Source organism: Drosophila suzukii, chromosome 2R (assembly GCF_043229965.1).
Source record: "Drosophila suzukii chromosome 2R, CBGP_Dsuzu_IsoJpt1.0, whole genome shotgun sequence".
Classification (NCBI taxonomy): Eukaryota; Metazoa; Arthropoda; class Insecta; order Diptera; family Drosophilidae; genus Drosophila; species Drosophila suzukii.
The window spans coordinates 8242582-8259048 of NC_092081.1; the positions used below are offsets into that span (position 1 = coordinate 8242582).

Below are 16467 nucleotides of genomic sequence, written 5' to 3' on the forward strand. Positions count from 1 at the left end.
AGGCATTTGTAGGTTGTTTTTATTTATGTACCGTTTTTTCCCGCCGCCAATCTGGTATTTTTTCAGAGTGACCGTATGGCGCCAATTTTTAAAGTAAACCCGTTAGAATTGTTTCTTGAACCAAGTATAAAAACATTTTAAAGGCTTTAAAGTATATTATGTTCACTACATTTTAATTACATTTGTTTATGTTTTAAGGGTTTATATAAAAATTTACTAGAAAATCTCAATTGCAACAAGCTACTTCTACTAACAAGTGATTAACTACAACATTTCTTTGAACTCTACTTTTTAAGGTCTCATGTTAAGAAATGAGTATTTCATCTAATTATGTTCTCCAGATTGCTTCTCATTATGCGAAAATATTTCATCCAAAATGTAGAACATTCCGATTTTTCGTAATCTAACTGTTGACACGCTTGAGCAAGGCGAAATAGCTGTAAGAGCAGTTTACAATCTGGAAAAAAAGAAATATAATTAGTTATACCAATAAATAAGAACCTTTCAGCTGGCCTACAGAACCAAAGGCCTCCAAGCTGAAAACAAAGGTGGGATTAAAGGTGCGCAGGACCATCGGTGAATTGAAGCGCTGCATCATGAGCAGAAGAATCCGGCGGTTCGATCTATTCCATCCCGTCCACTGGGCGCTGTAGATGCCGTGACAAAGCCTGGAGCTCTGAACAGTCACATCGTTGGAGGCGTAGCAAATGATGAAGATCTGCCAGAGCATAACCAGTTGGTAGATGCAGGTCCTGGCCATAAAGATGGCATCCCCATTGGCAACGGACATGGTGGACATGTCATACAGATTGGAAACCAGTACCAGCACAGAGCACATGAGCTGCACAGATCCCGGGACCTTAATGAATAACTCCACTAGATTCTTGAACTGCACAATTTTGTTGTAATAGGCGGCACATTCACGCAGCTCCCTGCCGATCCTCTCATGATCTAGTTTACCATAAGCAGGTCCCAACTTTTGCAATCTTAGGACCAGCACTTGGAGCTGAACCTTCAAGAAACAGAGCAAGGAAAAGGCCACCGAATCGTAGGTTATGTTCAGGACACAAGTCGGCAGCAGGGAAATCGTATGGAAGAGGTACTGCAAGCCATAGCAGAGCCTTCCCTGAATGCTGCACACCTCGAGCATGGCCAGCGGGAGCTCCTCGTAGTTTGCAAAACAGGGAATCAGGAGGATCAGCAAAGCCGCTCCCCAGGACGTGATGCCATAGAAGTTCCTCATATGAACAACCGCCTGTCTAGCCGATTCCAAAATCAACCTTTCCTCCTCACTTTTTACGGTGAAATCCTCGGACATCATCATCTCAACCAGGCCATCAAGCTTACGGCTCTCCAACTTCAAGTGCAATAGTTTGGTCATGCAGGATATTTCGGTGGCGAACATGAAGAATACTTTCAGGATCTCCCGCACTTGGGAGATATTACTCAGCAGTTCCAATGCAAAGAGCATAAGCATTATGCACAGGATAATCAGGATAATGATAAATCTCATCGACTGAAAACGACGCTGGTGATCTGTGGCAGAAATAGGCAGCTGCCAAATTCCCAGAACTTGGAAGTACCACACCTGGTACTTGTAGAAGTCATCCGTTACCATTTGATGCTGAGACATGCTGACGATTTTCACTTTTCCTGCTAAACCCCTCGAGGAAAGCCTTTTATAGGCCACAAACCCAAGCGGCTAATGAGGCTCATTATGGAAATTGGCTACAGTGCACAAAATGGTAGAACGACAAAAATAACCCACCGAGCTAAAAAGCATTAGATCGAAACCCAGGCTGGGGTTTAAGGTCCTTATTCTCAGAGTCGAATGAAGGCGTTGCATAAAAAGCAGCACAATCCTTCGTGAATCCTTGTTCCAGTCCACCCAAGATGTTTTGTAAAGCTCATGGGGCAGGTCCAAACTTCGCTGGGTTACCTCTCTGTCGAAGGGGGGAAAAAGATTACTAATCTGAAATAGATTTGGAATGCAGTTATACCCACCCGGCATAGTAGCACAATATAAAAATCTGACTCAGCATGCACGCCTGATAGGTAATATATTTAAATAGCGCCAGCTTCTCGTCGGACAACTAAACGTATGTATATGGAAATTTCCGTTTGTGTTTTTTGAAATTGTTATTGTCTTAATATGAATTATATTTATAGGACCTAATAAATGCAACGCATTAAATGCAGTCAGTATATATATATATACGTATATATTATGTATATATTATAATACAGCATTAGCAGATATTCTATCTTTTAAAACCCTCACCGTTTTTTTTCGCAACCAGTGCGAGATATCTTATACAAATACAAAATTATAATCATTTTAATATAACAATATCTTTGTTTATAATGTTTCTATGAGGATTAATAAGTTGGATAAAATTTTTAAAATTATCATAAACTAATACCGGTTATATAAGGTTAATAGCTGACTTTTATCATTTAGTAATTGTGATTAGTATGTTAGAATGATTCGAATTTCAAAGCTCAAGATCGTAAAATAGTAAATACTCTATCTATATAGCTTTTTAGTGTCAAAATCTGTATCTTTATCATACAACTGCCGATACTTACCAGAGCTATAGCATAGAAATTGGCAGTGAGAACCAAAACGGAGCAAAAGATCTGCATCGAAATCGGCTTGCAAAGAAGGCGCTCCACAGTTGCTGTCAACTCCACAATGGCCATGTGGTACCGGATATTCTGCTTCAGTTGCTGCTCCACGGAGCCACCGGCACTGTTCCACCGGCCCATCTTATCCAGTCGCACCGCCAGAAGATCCAGCTGGCACTTGATGAAGATGAACAGCGAGGAGCTGAGGGAATCGAAGCCTATATTGGTGACACAGGAGACGGTCAGGGCCAGGCATTGATAGCAATAGAGGAGCCAGTAACCGGGTGAACCAGGATGGTCGGCAAACGGATTATATGTGCCCAGTGGAAGTTGGGACCAGTCCACCACAAATTGGGGTATAAGGATCATGGACAAGGCGGCCACCGACAGAGCGCCATAAAAATCCCTAAGCTTCCTACTCCTTTCACAGGCAGCTGCCAGAATCAACTCCTCTTCAACGCCCCTTGGTCGAAAATCATCCTCGTCCAATCTCTTGAAGAGCTCCTCCAGTTCCACATTATTGGCCTTGATGCTCAGCAGCTTTGTGGTGTGTCCCGCACTGGTGGCCAGGACAAAGATGGCCCTTACAACCTCGGACATCGAGCTCAGGTTGCCCACCACATGCATCACGAGCAGGAGATCAAAGAGCAGCACCCAAAATCCCATCACATGCACGTGGTTAACCTGATGAAAGATTCTCCAATGGCGTTCGTTTTGGGGCCAAAGCGAGAATACGTTCAGCAGGGCCTTCTGCCCCTTGTAAAAGATTTCCACTCTGTTGCTCATTTCCTTTTGAACTTAAGGAAAATTGATTTGGTCAAGTTTTTATATGATTCCCCTAAAGGCATTTAAAAAGTCGTTAGAGGGTTTCTAATTGTTGGCTAATCGACCTGGTGTGGTTTAAACTAACCATTGTCTAATCGGGTTAAGGTAACTAAATTATTAAGATTATGGTAGTTTTCCAATACTTAATCCAGAAGAAATAAAACGCTGTATCGTAACAAACCTTAAGGAAACGACAGATCGTAACTTTTTTCAATATTTAACAGGGGCAAAAATAACTTTGATCTTTAGTCTTGGAAAAAATTTAACTCACCAGTTACATTATGAGACATTGGATTTTAAATATCTACAATGACTTTGGCCCAACTTATCTAATTGTTTCATTAATATAAACAGAAAAAATTTTCCAGATGTCTAAATACTAGTTTGCTTTTATTAAACCCCTTTTTTTGAAGTGCATGTGCCTTGGCAAAGGACTTTCGCCATTTTCTGCTCATGTGCGTCTGTTAAATAAAAATACTAAATTATTCAGCCGGCGATTATTACGCAGGACAATTTGGCATAGTCCTCTGATGAAATATGCATACATGTTTTCCTTCTTAGAGAGGAAAGTGCTTGGGATCGCAACAGAAGGTGAATCCCTCAACAGGATTATTCGGCAGACCCAAGGGGCAATTAAGTGGATGGCAAATATCTAGGCATTGCGGTCTCTCCCTCCGGAAGGTATTATTATAGGTGAGGAATACGTATAGCCCATTACCACTGGCATCCCGCACCACCTTGTAGGTCCACTCGGGCACTGGAATCTTGGAGCCGGCAAGGAAGGCCGACTGAAGGAAGCCCCTGGCATCCGGCAATGTCAGGATACCAATTCCGCCGGACTTGATCCGGAAATAGCTTGACCCCGGAATCTGACTACGCACCCATCTCTCGATTTTCTCCCAGTTACCATCGTTAATCGACTTGAATTGCGGCACCACATTCAGGTAGCGAAAGGTACTGCCCATCTGATCCGAAAACAGAAAGTCCGCCGAAGCCACCAGATGCCCTCGGTTGATCACCAGAGAGCGGGGATTCGGTAAATAGGACTGGCCATCCCCATAAATGCATTTGAAGGCGAAGTATATGTTGGATTTCATATAAGCTGCGGCCTCTTGGGGGCTGAACATCTCATCAGCTACAAATTCCACGAAGGGCCTCCTTGGAACTTTAAAACGTTTATTATAATAGAGATATAACAAGAATGATTTTTAGTTGCACTTACAAAAACTCTTGTAGTAGACATCACTCTGGGAGTACAAGACCCTTCCTTGACCAGCATCAAAGCAGGTGCGATATAGCTCTAGATTTTTGCCGTCTATCGTATAACCCACGGCATATAAGGTACCCGAACATTCGCTATCCCGAATCCGCGTTGCCATCGGTTTCATTGGATTGTAACAACTCATAGGGAGCGAAACTGAAAACTGTCCATTGTCCTGGCATAGGGTTTCCACCATATCCGTGGGATTGCAGTACATGCATAGAGTGACACCAGATGGAACAGTTTCCCTACGCTGCAGCTGGAGGGATCCGCTGGCATCGCGATAGGTGAAGATGCGATTCGATTGCTCCACCATATACTGGGTTATACGACAATCGCCCTGCACTTCCCACGCTGTCAAGTTTACACAGAATCATAAGAGATTATCTTCCGTGATATTTGTTTAACTCACCCAGCGAGCAGATTAAAAATAGGTAAAAGAGTATGATGATATTAAAACCATCCATCGGTTTTAGAATTTTAAATACTTGTAAATTTTGAAAATTTTAGGACACGAACTAAATGAATGATATAAATTTTAGGGGATTCCCCACAAAATAGACTTCTATCGACTTATTTTAGTACTCCATGAAATCAAAGTCCTGGAATGTAAATCCGACTCCCATTTTCAAACATTCGGCTCCAGTACCCATTTAAATATTCATTAAAGACACATAGACCATTTTTTTTGACAGTCCACTTGTGGATAACACTTTATTGCTTCTATCACATACAAAAGTTGTTGTTTGGTTGCTAGTTGAACTCTGCTTCGAAACAATTGCTCAATTCTTGTATTCGTGGTACTGTACTTGAAGATAATAATCATTATTGTAAATTTATGTTGCTTTTTTTTGGGTTTTTTTCTTTCTACTTCAAATAATTGATATTGGTTGGGTTCTACAAACAAATATATAATCGTTATATATGTGATAAGCAAACGCCATAGAAATAGAAGAAATTAAAAGTAGAGAAGAAAGAATCGAAATGCAATCGCATCGGAGAATTAAATGTGCATATGTAGTCGTATATCGTAGGTGGTATAAAATACATATAAAATAAACAAAACTTAAAGTGAGGACTGAAAACGAAATCTTAAATATTTTGCACTAGTTCTTTAACGAAGATTTGGGGTGTTTTTTTTTTGTTTTTAAGGGGAACAGGGTTTTCGGGTTGCTGGCTCATTACTTGTTCAAAATTGCTGCGCGAAATCTCATACAAATTGAAGCTTATATAGAAAACGATTTCGATGTACTAATCGAACTGCGTGTAAATGCTATAAACTATACTTGGTTGCTCGGGTGGTGTCTACTACAGTGGATCTACGTAGCCATAAGATCGCTTAATTGTTGTCCTGCTTGTTGATCAGCTTGAGGATCACCTTGCCGGCCTGCACCTCCAGGGCATAGAGGCTGCCGTCCTTGATCTCGTTGTTCAGCACCTCGTCGGTGACGGTCACCAGGATGCCCGATGGCCCCGATATGTACACGCAGCTCTTGTTGGCGTCGTTGAATATGTTGGATCCGCTGCCCGAGTACTTGGAGTGCATTCCCCAGTTGTTGAACAGGGCGGCAGCTGCAGCCGCGGCAGCTCCTCCGGCTCCATTCTCCTGGGCACTGGCCTTGGCCATGAACTCATAGAATCCCGGCATCTTGAACAGCTTCTGCTGCAGCTCCTTGGCTGTGTTTGACAGCAAATATATGGCATTGTAGCTGCAGCCATCCAAACTTGCATACAAAGTTAGCCGGGGAGCAATGGTCCTATAGCAAGATAGATAGATAGATTTAGAAAAGCTTATCGAATTCCCAAAAATATAAACACTCACTTAGCGCGCAAAATGTTGAACATACGTATGCCATCGGCCAGGCCGCAGATTTGAATTAAATCCTCCTTGGACATGCTATAAATAAATCACAGAATATAAATAAATCACAGCCAGACAAATATGAAATATGCGCGTTGCGGGACGAGATAAAAATAGCAGTTTTATACATAAATAAGCCATAAAAGCCCCATATATAGACCACAGGGTAATAACTAGAAACCATTCGAGTATCTTATGCGGTAGGACAGCTATCTTATCAAGTCATATAATAATCAAAAGAGTTTAGGGTCCGTTATAAATTGGTTGTGGAATCATGGTATCCTATAGTTATTTGCTATTCGTTCGGCTATCTTTTAGATGTCAGTCAACAAGATTACCCAAATAGTGGTTAACTGATTGAAACTTTGTATTAAATTGCCCGATCAAATGGAATGGTAATCAAAAACACTCAAGTACTCTTAGTTTGCCCGACAAAGGTGTTCTTGTTGACAAATTGTCTGGGAGTTAACCAACTATTCAAAACTTATATAAGTGTTTTTTTGCGTTGTAACTGCTATCATAGTGGGTATAACAAACAATGGTTATCAGGAAACCTTTTTGATTAGAAAATATATTTGTGAGTATTTGAGTTTTATTATGAGTGGCTATAAAATGGGGTCACTAGTTGAAACTAGTTGAAGACTTGCTGATAAATTGAAGAACTTTAAGGACATGATATAAGAAAAAAAAGAAGAAAGTCTTAGTACTTAGTAGTAGAAGTACTTAGTAATATTTGTTAAATTGTTGATGAGAAATTAAGAACCGTGTTATAACCCTATATATATATTATTTAACCCCATGTACTGGATCACATACCGCATGATATCCGCTCCCGAGAAGTGTGTGAACGTTGAGAGATAGGATGTGAGGCGATGATTGGTCAGCCACTGCGTCACTTGCGAGGGCGTCGATTCCGGCATTATGTTCTGGTTCTGATATGGACAATAAAGGGTCGTTTAGTTAGTTAACTAGCTTGATTTTGTTTTTGCTTTTTGGGGGGGCAGTGGGGCGATGACACCTACAAAGTCGTCCATGTCGGCGGGCACATGCTGCGGTGAGACCATGTTGGTGGCGTCCATCAGCTTGAGGGTGGGCGAGTTGGTCGACGTCACCGAGTTGATGGCTATGGGACTGCTGCTGGTAGCCGGTGATGGTGCACTTGGCGCAAATGGAAGCATCCCATCGTACTTGGGTATGTGCACGGGCGAATTTGGCCAGAGTTTCATACTGCAAAAGAGGTACCATAAAGAAAGGATTAGTAAAAGTCAACCCGGAACCGGTTCCTGCAGATCCTACAAATCCAATAGAGCTCGTTCTGTATCTGACGTTGGCAGGAGCGACGATCCTTCAGATGCAAGCGCATGTTCACGAATGCGAGGGACTCCTCCATCGCGGAATTCGCATTTCAGATTTCCCATCGCCCCGCTGCCCGCTAAATCTGGTTTGCTCTTCGGTGAACCACTCGCCTTGTTTACAAGCCACCCGATACGCCCTGTTGCGGCTGATTGGCCATTCAAACCCGTTTCGAAACTATTTTATATGGCTGCCTTTCTATCGGGGAAACTTTTCCAGACTTTCGTCTTTTGCCACCCCAACCCCGCCACAATCATTTCCGGTTTTTTGAATGGATAATGCCCGGCTGTAGGATGGCTTTTCTGCCGCTGATCGATATAATCGATCCTAACAAAACAAGACCTTATACAATCCCCATATCATTTGCCATTATTATCTATAGTGCTCGGCCTGCAAACAAACGAAATCATTGAGCAGAAACGAAAACCGAAAACCGGTTAAAAGCAACTTTAAACTAAAAATAGCTTGGAGCAGACGCAAAAACAACAAAGTCCATGGCACTAAATGCTCTTACCTGATCTCTTAGCGCCCAATGATCCTTCAATAGCTCTCTACTGATCTCTCGAGATCTCTACCCTCTCACTATATCTCTTTCTCCCGTTTCTCCCGATCTCTCGCCAATAGAGAAGTACTCTCCGCTTATATCTATCTACTATACTCGCTCTCAATTCGATTGATCTTTATGATTTGGCGATCATGCAAATGACAAACTAAATGATTTCCTCTGCCACTCGTTATGGGGAATTTCCACTGGAAAATGCGTTTCGTAATTGTAGGGCCATGGCTCATATGGTATAAATGAAGATGGTCCTTTGTGGTCCATCTCTTATAGAAATTATACTGTCTAATTCTAAGCAAAACACATTTTTGATGATACCACAAAATCGAAAGTGTGTTGGCTTGGATTGTTTGTTTATATTTCAAATTCATAAATATGCATATGATCTTTGTACTCAAAGATTTTTCAGTTCAGACCCAAAGCAAGACAGTACTACTAGCACCAAAAAAGGAATGAAAAATAATGATCCTTTCAGTATTTACTTCTATTCTTCACCTTTTAATAAAAATAAAATGAAAAATATTACAGCCGCCGATTTTTTTCCTAGATAATACTACTTGAAAAGAGCATAGTACTTGAAAGCAAAATTCTAAAAATGAATATAATTGTATGAACCCGTAAATACTTGGCATAGAAAAATTAATTGAATGAAATTTAAATGAAACTTATTGCTCCCTTCTAACCCTAACCTATATACTAGATCTGTAAGGTACTTCATCTTAACATGGTCGAGACCCTACCTTAGGGCTCTGAACCGCACTGTACGAACAGATAAGGAACAAGTATCTACGTGATACGTAATATGCACTTGATCTTAACTGGATGTTATGTAAATTGTTGGGACTGCAGTCGGTTGGTTCGTAAATCAAAAAGCTCGGGCCGTAGCTGTCACATAAATAAGACTTGTGGAAAAATTTGCGGGCTCAATTGGAAGATTGCGGGACTGCGCAGCGAAATAAATTGTTGCTAAATTCTGGAGCAGAAGCTATGCCAGCTGGAGAGATTCGCTCTCCCCCACAATAGCTCTACATGTAGCTCTATGCTTCTCTAGAGAGTCAATATACTCACTATTCTGGACTGTAGCAGCCAGTGGTGGTGGCTGGCATCACCAGATCCAGGGATATATCGTTCATGATGGTGCACTCGTAGCTGGGCTGGAACTTCTCCTGTTCCGATTGCGGACGCTTCTGGATCTTCTCCCGATCCTGCTTATGCTTGCGATCAGCTCCTTTTAGCTTGAATACCTGTGAATAGTTTAGATTTAATATGGGATTTCCATGGACTTTAGGTGGGAGATAAGCGGACAGCTCTCTTGGGCGGACAAGCCGATATAGTTGAAAGTTTCCCATTACATATTTTTCAATTCAGAAATTCCCGCTTATCTTTATCATTTAACAATCTTAAAGATAGCATACGTTTAAAACAATAAAAAGCATATAACTCTAGTATAGCTGTTAGTCACACATATGATTATTTTTATAGGCTTAAGGAAATTATAAATTTTAATGGTTGTTCTTTTTTATGAGAAAAGGTACATACACCTCATAAACTAGCTTCTGTTTACCAACTCTCTTGGAATTTAAAAACACAATTGAGGACAAATCTATAAATTTTAACGGGCAAAACAAAACTGTTTTATACGGACAAGATATTGTCCGCTCAAGAGAGCTTTGGCTGATGGACACTCCCCACTCACCTTGATCTGGCAGGCAGCTGCGTGGACCGCCTGTTTGGCATTGTTGCCACCATTTGGAGTCCGTTCCGGAGATCCTGGTGCAGTGGAGCCACTGTTCCCGCTGGCGGTGCTGTTGCCGCTGGCACTGCCGCTGCTGTTGCTGCCGCCCGAGCCGCTGGTGTTAGTACTGTTTGTGTTTTCTATATAGGTTTCAATCTGCAGTCGGAAGGGCACACCCTTCTCGCCGCCGTGCTTCTTGGGGGTAAATTCGGTGGAAATGCAGTTGACCTTGATGTAGACGCCGACCTCCTTCAACGGGTCCCAGAAGATCTCGACGGTGTTCAGTGAGCCGGAGCTGAGTGGCTGCGACACGTGGCAGAGGCCGTACGAGAGCGGTACGTCCACCTCAATGATGCGTTCGCCTGGGCGGGATTGCTGCCATTGCTGCATCTGCTCGCGCTCCATGAACTGCAGGCGGCGCTCGTGGAAACATATCTTGATCACGCTCTGCAATAGAAGTCCAAAGGGGGAGATGGGGGTGTTGTGAGTGGTGTCAAGAAGTGAAGTCACTCGGAAAGTTTATTTTTTTCGCACACGCAGATTTCACATGTACATGGTGGAGCTTGGGTTTGGGCTTGTTTGCCTCCTAGTCAGATCTCTCAAGTCGACCGGCTTAATTGGGGCTTATTAAAATCAATTGAGCCCCCCCAGATACACACATTCGGTCGCACAGACTCGATGACCAAGTCGCTCACTCGACAGTCGAATAATTCACCGCATCACATGACTCTCCGGCTCAATTGGAGGCTGCGGACAGGGACTTTGGACTCACCTTCAGTATCTTATCCCTGTACAGGGACAGGTCGCCGATCTTCTTTAGCTTGATCTCATAGCTCTGGCCCTGGTTGAGGTACGTCAGGGTCTCCTCGTTGTTCTTAGTGGCAATAGAAGTGGCCGCTGCCAAAATGTACTGAAATCTGGAAGAGCAAGGGAGGGATTATCATCTGGTGGTCTAGTATTCTATGCTAATCAAATATTAGATTCTAGGTGTGGCAGAAGTCCACTTTAATTCATTATTTCTGCCACACTCCTCCTCTTTAAGAATTTGTAATACTTACTTGTGATCCTCGGCATGGGTAGCTCCATTGGCCGAGACGAGCTCGATTTTAGCTGGGTCCAAAACGCTGAGTTGCTGCTGGGGCTTGCCCTTCTCGTTCAACTCGTACTCCGTGTTGGCCAATGGCGAACCCTGCGGTGAGCCACATCCGCAGATGAGCCCGGAGTTCACATCATGCTTGCCATTGCCAGCCGATCCCGATCCAGTGGCCGAATCCTGGCCCGGAGCAGCCTGCTTCGGCGAATTCTGGGCCTCGTCCAACTTGGCAATGGCCACGGCTGGCGATCCTACGGCATTGTCCAGAGAAACCTTGGGACTCGGCTTGATTTGCTCCGTCTGGGGCTCCTGCTTCAGGGTGGTCAGCGTGGGCGAGAACGACAGGAAGTTCTCACTGATCGCAAGGGAGGGGTAAACATAAATTAGCTCAGATTGAATTCAGTTGCATTCGGGGGATTATCTTACTTGTTCAAGTACGAGTTGCTGTTGAACTCGGCGTTCAAATCGAAGCCAATATCATCACTCCAGCTGCTGCGACCTGTGAATTCGAAGAATACCAAAAACTATATTACAACCCATATCTGGCACGTTTGCGATTTCTTTTAGATTTGAACTGTTATCACAGAGTGACGCTCTCGACAACCATCAACGACCTTAAACCGTTGACGTCAAACAAGTGTCTTGGCCAAAATAAATTCTGTGAGGAATTTTTAGCATGCGACATTTGTAAGGCCAACTTATAATTAATTAATAAACACGTAACTATAATTTTATACAGCTTCAGCTTATGCTATTTTAGAGACGGGTCCCCTATTATAATGTCGAAATACATTCTTGTGAGCAATTTTGAAGTTGGTTTTTCTCTTAAGAACAAAAATAACGTACAAATATTTCAGAGATGGTTCAGTTATTACCATGTGCATCTAATTTAAGAACTTTTCAATTGAGTAGACCAATAATATCCACCTTATCTAAGTACCCACACTTAAAGAACTGATTTTTCCGTGCATTGGTCTAGCGATAAGAAAGCTAAGACTTAGGTAAACTCATCTTATCTTTAAAAGATTTTGATTAATTTACGAAATGTGAACAATTCTAACCCCCTTCCTCAAAAGTAAAATAAGCAATACAACCTAGAATTTGAAAGCCATTACTTTTAATTGCTTTTACAGAATTCCTCGAAAAAAAACATGTACTTTAATGAATACATTTTTTGTGATGCCTCGTCAATTGATTTAATCTTCCTACAGACTGAAAATTTGGATGTGTGGGTTCTATCGGACAATACACATCTCGATCACAATTGATTCAGAGTTATCCAAGACCCGAATGACGCACATCGAATTGCCGCTGCCCAGTCACATTTCACAGTCGCGATAGTTTCACAGTCAATTGTTTGATTAAAAGTATCTGTAAATGTGGACATATAGGCGCACCAAATAGAATGGATGCTCTCGGTTAGTTCCCTTGACAAATGGCAAGGGGAAATGGCTTCAATATCATCTTATAGCCTTCGCTTATATAAATGTGCGAATGTGGGAAAAAGCTGGGACAAAAGAGGGGGTCATTAGGCCCGTCGAATGATCTAAGATCGGTGGGTGTTTCGACGTTCGCCCTATAATCGTGAAGTTTTGAAAAGGTTTTTTCCTAATAGCGGATTGTTGTTCGTATGACAAAACGCTAGCATTTAGTCTTATCTACGCCGAGTGCCGCCTGGTGGATGATAAGCCATCAGCGAGAGAGGGGCCGAGCACTAGATTGGAGTCCAAATTATATGGTCGGGTGCCCCACACAAGCCTGTCTACCTAAATCTGTTTGTTCCGAAGTGTATCAGTGTGCCAGTCACTCGTTTCGGGGTAATTAGTCCGGGGACCCTGCGTGATTTTTTTGGAGCAATCTCGAGGGCATATCTACAGAGTTTAAAGGGTTTCGGTTAGGGGCTTGTTCGGGCCATTGGAAAAGTACTGAGAGAAGATTTTTATTTCTTTACTGGCATTCTATTATTAAAGCTCCTATTGATTAACACAAGCGGAGGTGCTAAGTTAATTACGTTTTTATGGCGGTGTTTTAACCATCGCAATCTGTTAATTTCATTACTGCTACCGATGCTCCGAAATTAAAATCGGTCGAATGTTAATCAGTTTATGAAACTATTTAAAGACTGGGTCTTTCGAAGTGCACTTCACCTGCGTCAAGTTTGCTCAACTTCGAGAAACACTCAAATCTCACAGTTGAACCCTATTCCGAGCTCAACCTTTAATTGCGATCTCACGCATAAGTCGTATAACTCCAATGTCTGATAGATACAGACTAATTAGCGATCATATTCCATTGTTTATACGTCACTTAGCACCCAACAACAGAAAGACTCACGTTTGTCTTATAAACTTACGATCGAATTAGTCGTTAGATTGGGTACATCTGTCTAGCATTCCAGTATATATATAGTATATAGATATATGCATATTCGTACTTGTACAGGGCTGTATAATCAAAGAGGCGCTACTAAGAAACGGGTTTATCCATTACGGCGGCTTCTAATTTACTCGCACACGCGGGGGGCAACAAGTTTCTGACTCGCTCCCAGATTCCAGCTGCAATCCCAGGAAGAATCATCAAGTACGATCAAGGCTACTTTCATTCTTGCTTCTTGCTTTCATTGATTGTGGGTCACCCTACATTTTATGCAAATCACCAAGTTAATTTACTGAACAGCGATCATAATAATGACACTTTTTTGTATAATTTTATTTTTTTAACGTGCATTGAATTAATACTTTCGTATTATCTTTTAGACGAGAGAGTACCATCTTAAATTTTGAATTTTTTCAAAAGTATTTTCGGCTTTAATATGATTGCGGGGGACCTGTTTTGAGCTGGGGATTAAATTAGCGGAGAAATATTACCAAGCTTCTGGTCTTTACTTAGGATCAAATGAAATACCTTACTATACTAGCTTGATCAAAAATCAGAGAAAACCAAATCTCCACTTTAAAAATTCTTAAAGCATGGAAACCAAGGCCCTCGAAATTTGGTGATAAGAGTGAAGTTTGGTTAGGGGACTTTATATGTATGACGATTAGTCACTGTGGGGAATCCCAAATCATCCCATTTTATTCTCTACACAGACATTTAGGACCTAAGCTTATGGCACAAGTTACCGGTAAAAATTGGTATATTATAATGCTCTGATTCCAGGAAAGCATCATATGTATGACTAAATGGGTTTCTTTTATAGTTATTTGATGTATATAATGGGTTGATAGAATCCTTACCAGAGTGCTTCTCCCGCTTGTGCTTGTCCTTCTCCTGATGGGCCACTTTGGTGGGCAGCTCGCCGCTCTGCGATGCTGTGGGTGAGTTTTCACTTTGGACAATGTCCAAAGAGTCCCAATCCATTCGTCTTTTGCGTGAGCCGCTATTCAGGTAAATGGTCTGCACGTCGATGATCTGCGGTCCCGGCGAGTCCTTCGACTGGGCGTCTACGACAATTGTAATTTGTTCGATTAGCGAGCTGCTCTCTACGAGATCATTGGATGTGGGAGGAGATGATAATGTCGAGATGAGATGAGGTGAGCTGGTAAACTGATTGCGGCATTGTCTTACCTGTCCACGATTCCTCAGAGTTTGGCGGCGAGTCAACAAAGTTGATCACTTGCTCATAATCCGAACCAATATGCTGATGATGATAGCCGCTGATGAAGTGGCGGTTTTGGATCTGGAAAGCCGAAACGGAGGGATTTTAGTTCGAAAACTGAATTTCGACGCCGTAATCAATTGTAGAACCTATTCGGAATCTGAGAAGCAGCCACAAAGCGCGTCTAGCCGCCAACGAGGCTATGCCCTCTCAGCATTATCTCTATAGTCCAGCTGGATTACTATATATGTGGGTTCGAACCTTGCTGATAAGGTCGCTAAAAATCTCTCGTGAGCTCTTCCCAATCCCTCTTTGTCTCTTTTTTTTGGGAGAGAGAGTGGGTAAAAACACCCATCGATTCATGTTTATTTGCCGATGAGGACTCGTACTCGGCTTGATTCCATACATTTATGCGTTTGAAAGATAAGTTCGAACACGCTCGATGTGTGTAAACAAACGGAAAACGGTTCAGCTTGAAGAGCTGGGCAAAGAAGACCCAGAACTTGTGTGGCTATATTTAAACGTACATCCAAAAATAAGGAGAAAAAACACATATCGACTCGACGACTGAGGCGGGGACTGTTGACGTAACATTTGCAACTTTTTATTAAGCGCTGTTCTGTTGTTTTTCCCTCTATCTGTCTACCACAACTTTGTTATATGATACACCATGTCATATAGTATAATTAGCAATTGAACTATATATTTATATTTGCCCCAAGGCAAACAGATTTAGCTGGCAAATCTCGAAAAGTTTTCTTACTAGACTGTAGGGAATCTTAAAAAAAATAAAAATAACGTTGGCTTGGAAAACAGTTGTATAAACATAAACATGTCTATAACTAGTCTGGATTCTGTAGAATTTATTATTTATTTGGTTTTCTAACATGGAAAAATACCTTACACTGAGAGTAACGTTTTATTAAAACGTATCATTCGAGCGAGGTGCTTAACCAGCATCGTGTTCTCACTTATCGAGATGAAAAGTTCTTGAAAGCTAGACGATAATACTCTCGAAATAGAGATAAAATTAAATACTTTGAGATTGAGAGAACGTTTATAGGGATTTTGTTCAATTTGCTTTAAGTCTTATATTTTATTAGTAGTATAATGGCAATACTATGGATATCTAATACTGCATCCTAATAAAAACAGGCAAACTACATCGTTGGTGGCCTTTAAACTCACCTGATTAAGGTTTTCACTTACACTGTTATTAGTGTTGGTGTTGTTGTTGGTGTTCTGATTATTGCCACTGTTGTTGATGTTGTTATTCTGATACTGATCTCTGTTTAAATTGTTGTTGAATTCCATTTGGTCTAATTCGTTGAATAGGTTCAAATCGAACTTCGTTGAAAGGGTGCGCTGTTGTTGAATGTGTTCCTCTTGTTGTTGTTGTGGTTGAAGGTGATGTTGTGGGTGGTGGCTCAAATGTTGTTGTTGTTGTTGATGATGATGATGCGTATATTGTGGATCAAATATGCTTTGTAAATCCAACAGACCGGAGTTTTGCGATAGAAACGAAAGCGCCATTCGGTACGTGAGTAAACGGCG

General features: G+C 41.8%; 3 protein-coding genes across 7 annotated transcripts; all 3 read right to left on the bottom strand.

The window, feature by feature from the left end:
- Window positions 1-141: 141 nt before the first annotated feature.
- Or46a (Odorant receptor 46a) lies at window positions 142-3429 on the bottom strand. The gene is made up of 5 exons (XM_036813051.3): window positions 2590-3429; window positions 2005-2093; window positions 1769-1943; window positions 518-1702; window positions 142-457 (listed from the first exon to the last, which is right to left on the bottom strand). The coding sequence occupies exons 1-5, from the start codon at window positions 3412-3414 to the stop codon at window positions 404-406; spliced, it is 2328 nt and encodes a 775-aa protein (XP_036668946.3). The 5' UTR covers window positions 3415-3429; the 3' UTR covers window positions 142-403.
- A 404-nt stretch (window positions 3430-3833) lies between these two features.
- Window positions 3834-5245, bottom strand: LOC108009279 (uncharacterized). The gene is made up of 3 exons (XM_017073498.4): window positions 5127-5245; window positions 4676-5068; window positions 3834-4618 (listed from the first exon to the last, which is right to left on the bottom strand). The coding sequence occupies exons 1-3, from the start codon at window positions 5179-5181 to the stop codon at window positions 4011-4013; spliced, it is 1056 nt and encodes a 351-aa protein (XP_016928987.3). The 5' UTR covers window positions 5182-5245; the 3' UTR covers window positions 3834-4010.
- Window positions 5246-5711: 466 nt separating this feature from the next.
- Window positions 5712-16446, bottom strand: gem (transcription factor CP2 like gemini). 5 transcript variants are annotated; one of them, XM_017073497.4, is made up of 13 exons: window positions 16102-16446; window positions 14883-14994; window positions 14552-14797; window positions 11742-11814; window positions 11281-11670; window positions 10995-11139; window positions 10184-10669; window positions 9556-9731; window positions 7872-8000; window positions 7598-7802; window positions 7392-7507; window positions 6537-6611; window positions 5712-6471 (listed from the first exon to the last, which is right to left on the bottom strand). In XM_017073497.4, the coding sequence occupies exons 1-13, from the start codon at window positions 16444-16446 to the stop codon at window positions 6054-6056; spliced, it is 2916 nt and encodes a 971-aa protein (XP_016928986.3). In that variant the 3' UTR covers window positions 5712-6053. The 5 variants fall into 5 exon arrangements, with proteins under 5 accessions (XP_016928986.3, XP_065719178.2, XP_016928984.3 ...); XM_065863106.2 differs by lacking the exon at window positions 7872-8000 and having other exon boundaries at window positions 14552-14758; window positions 16123-16446; XM_017073495.4 differs by lacking the exon at window positions 7872-8000 and having other exon boundaries at window positions 16123-16446.
- Window positions 16447-16467: the final 21 nt, after the last annotated feature.

Bases quoted from the DNA above. Each gene is read 5' to 3' on its own strand.
- Or46a (XM_036813051.3), bottom strand. From the start codon at position 3,414: ATGAGCAACAGAGTGGAAATCTTTTACAAGGGGCAGAAGGCCCTGCTG. The intron at 1,703-1,768 runs GTGGGTTATTTT...GAGCCTCATTAG, and splicing joins ATCTAATGCTTTTTAGCTCG to CCGCTTGGGTTTGTGGCCTA. The intron at 458-517 runs GTAGGCCAGCTG...CTTTTTTTCCAG, and splicing joins GCTTGGAGGCCTTTGGTTCT to ATTGTAAACTGCTCTTACAG.
- LOC108009279 (XM_017073498.4), bottom strand. From the start codon at position 5,181: ATGGATGGTTTTAATATCATCATACTCTTTTACCTATTTTTAATCTGC. The intron at 5,069-5,126 runs GTGAGTTAAACA...TAAACTTGACAG, and splicing joins ATTTTTAATCTGCTCGCTGG to CGTGGGAAGTGCAGGGCGAT. The intron at 4,619-4,675 runs GTAAGTGCAACT...AACGTTTTAAAG, and splicing joins TGTCTACTACAAGAGTTTTT to TTCCAAGGAGGCCCTTCGTG.
- gem (XM_017073497.4), bottom strand. From the start codon at position 16,446: ATGGCGCTTTCGTTTCTATCGCAAAACTCCGGTCTGTTGGATTTACAA. The intron at 11,140-11,280 runs GTAAGTATTACA...TTGCTCTTCCAG, and splicing joins ACCCATGCCGAGGATCACAA to ATTTCAGTACATTTTGGCAG. The intron at 7,508-7,597 runs GTAGGTGTCATC...TGTCCATATCAG, and splicing joins CCGCCGACATGGACGACTTT to AACCAGAACATAATGCCGGA.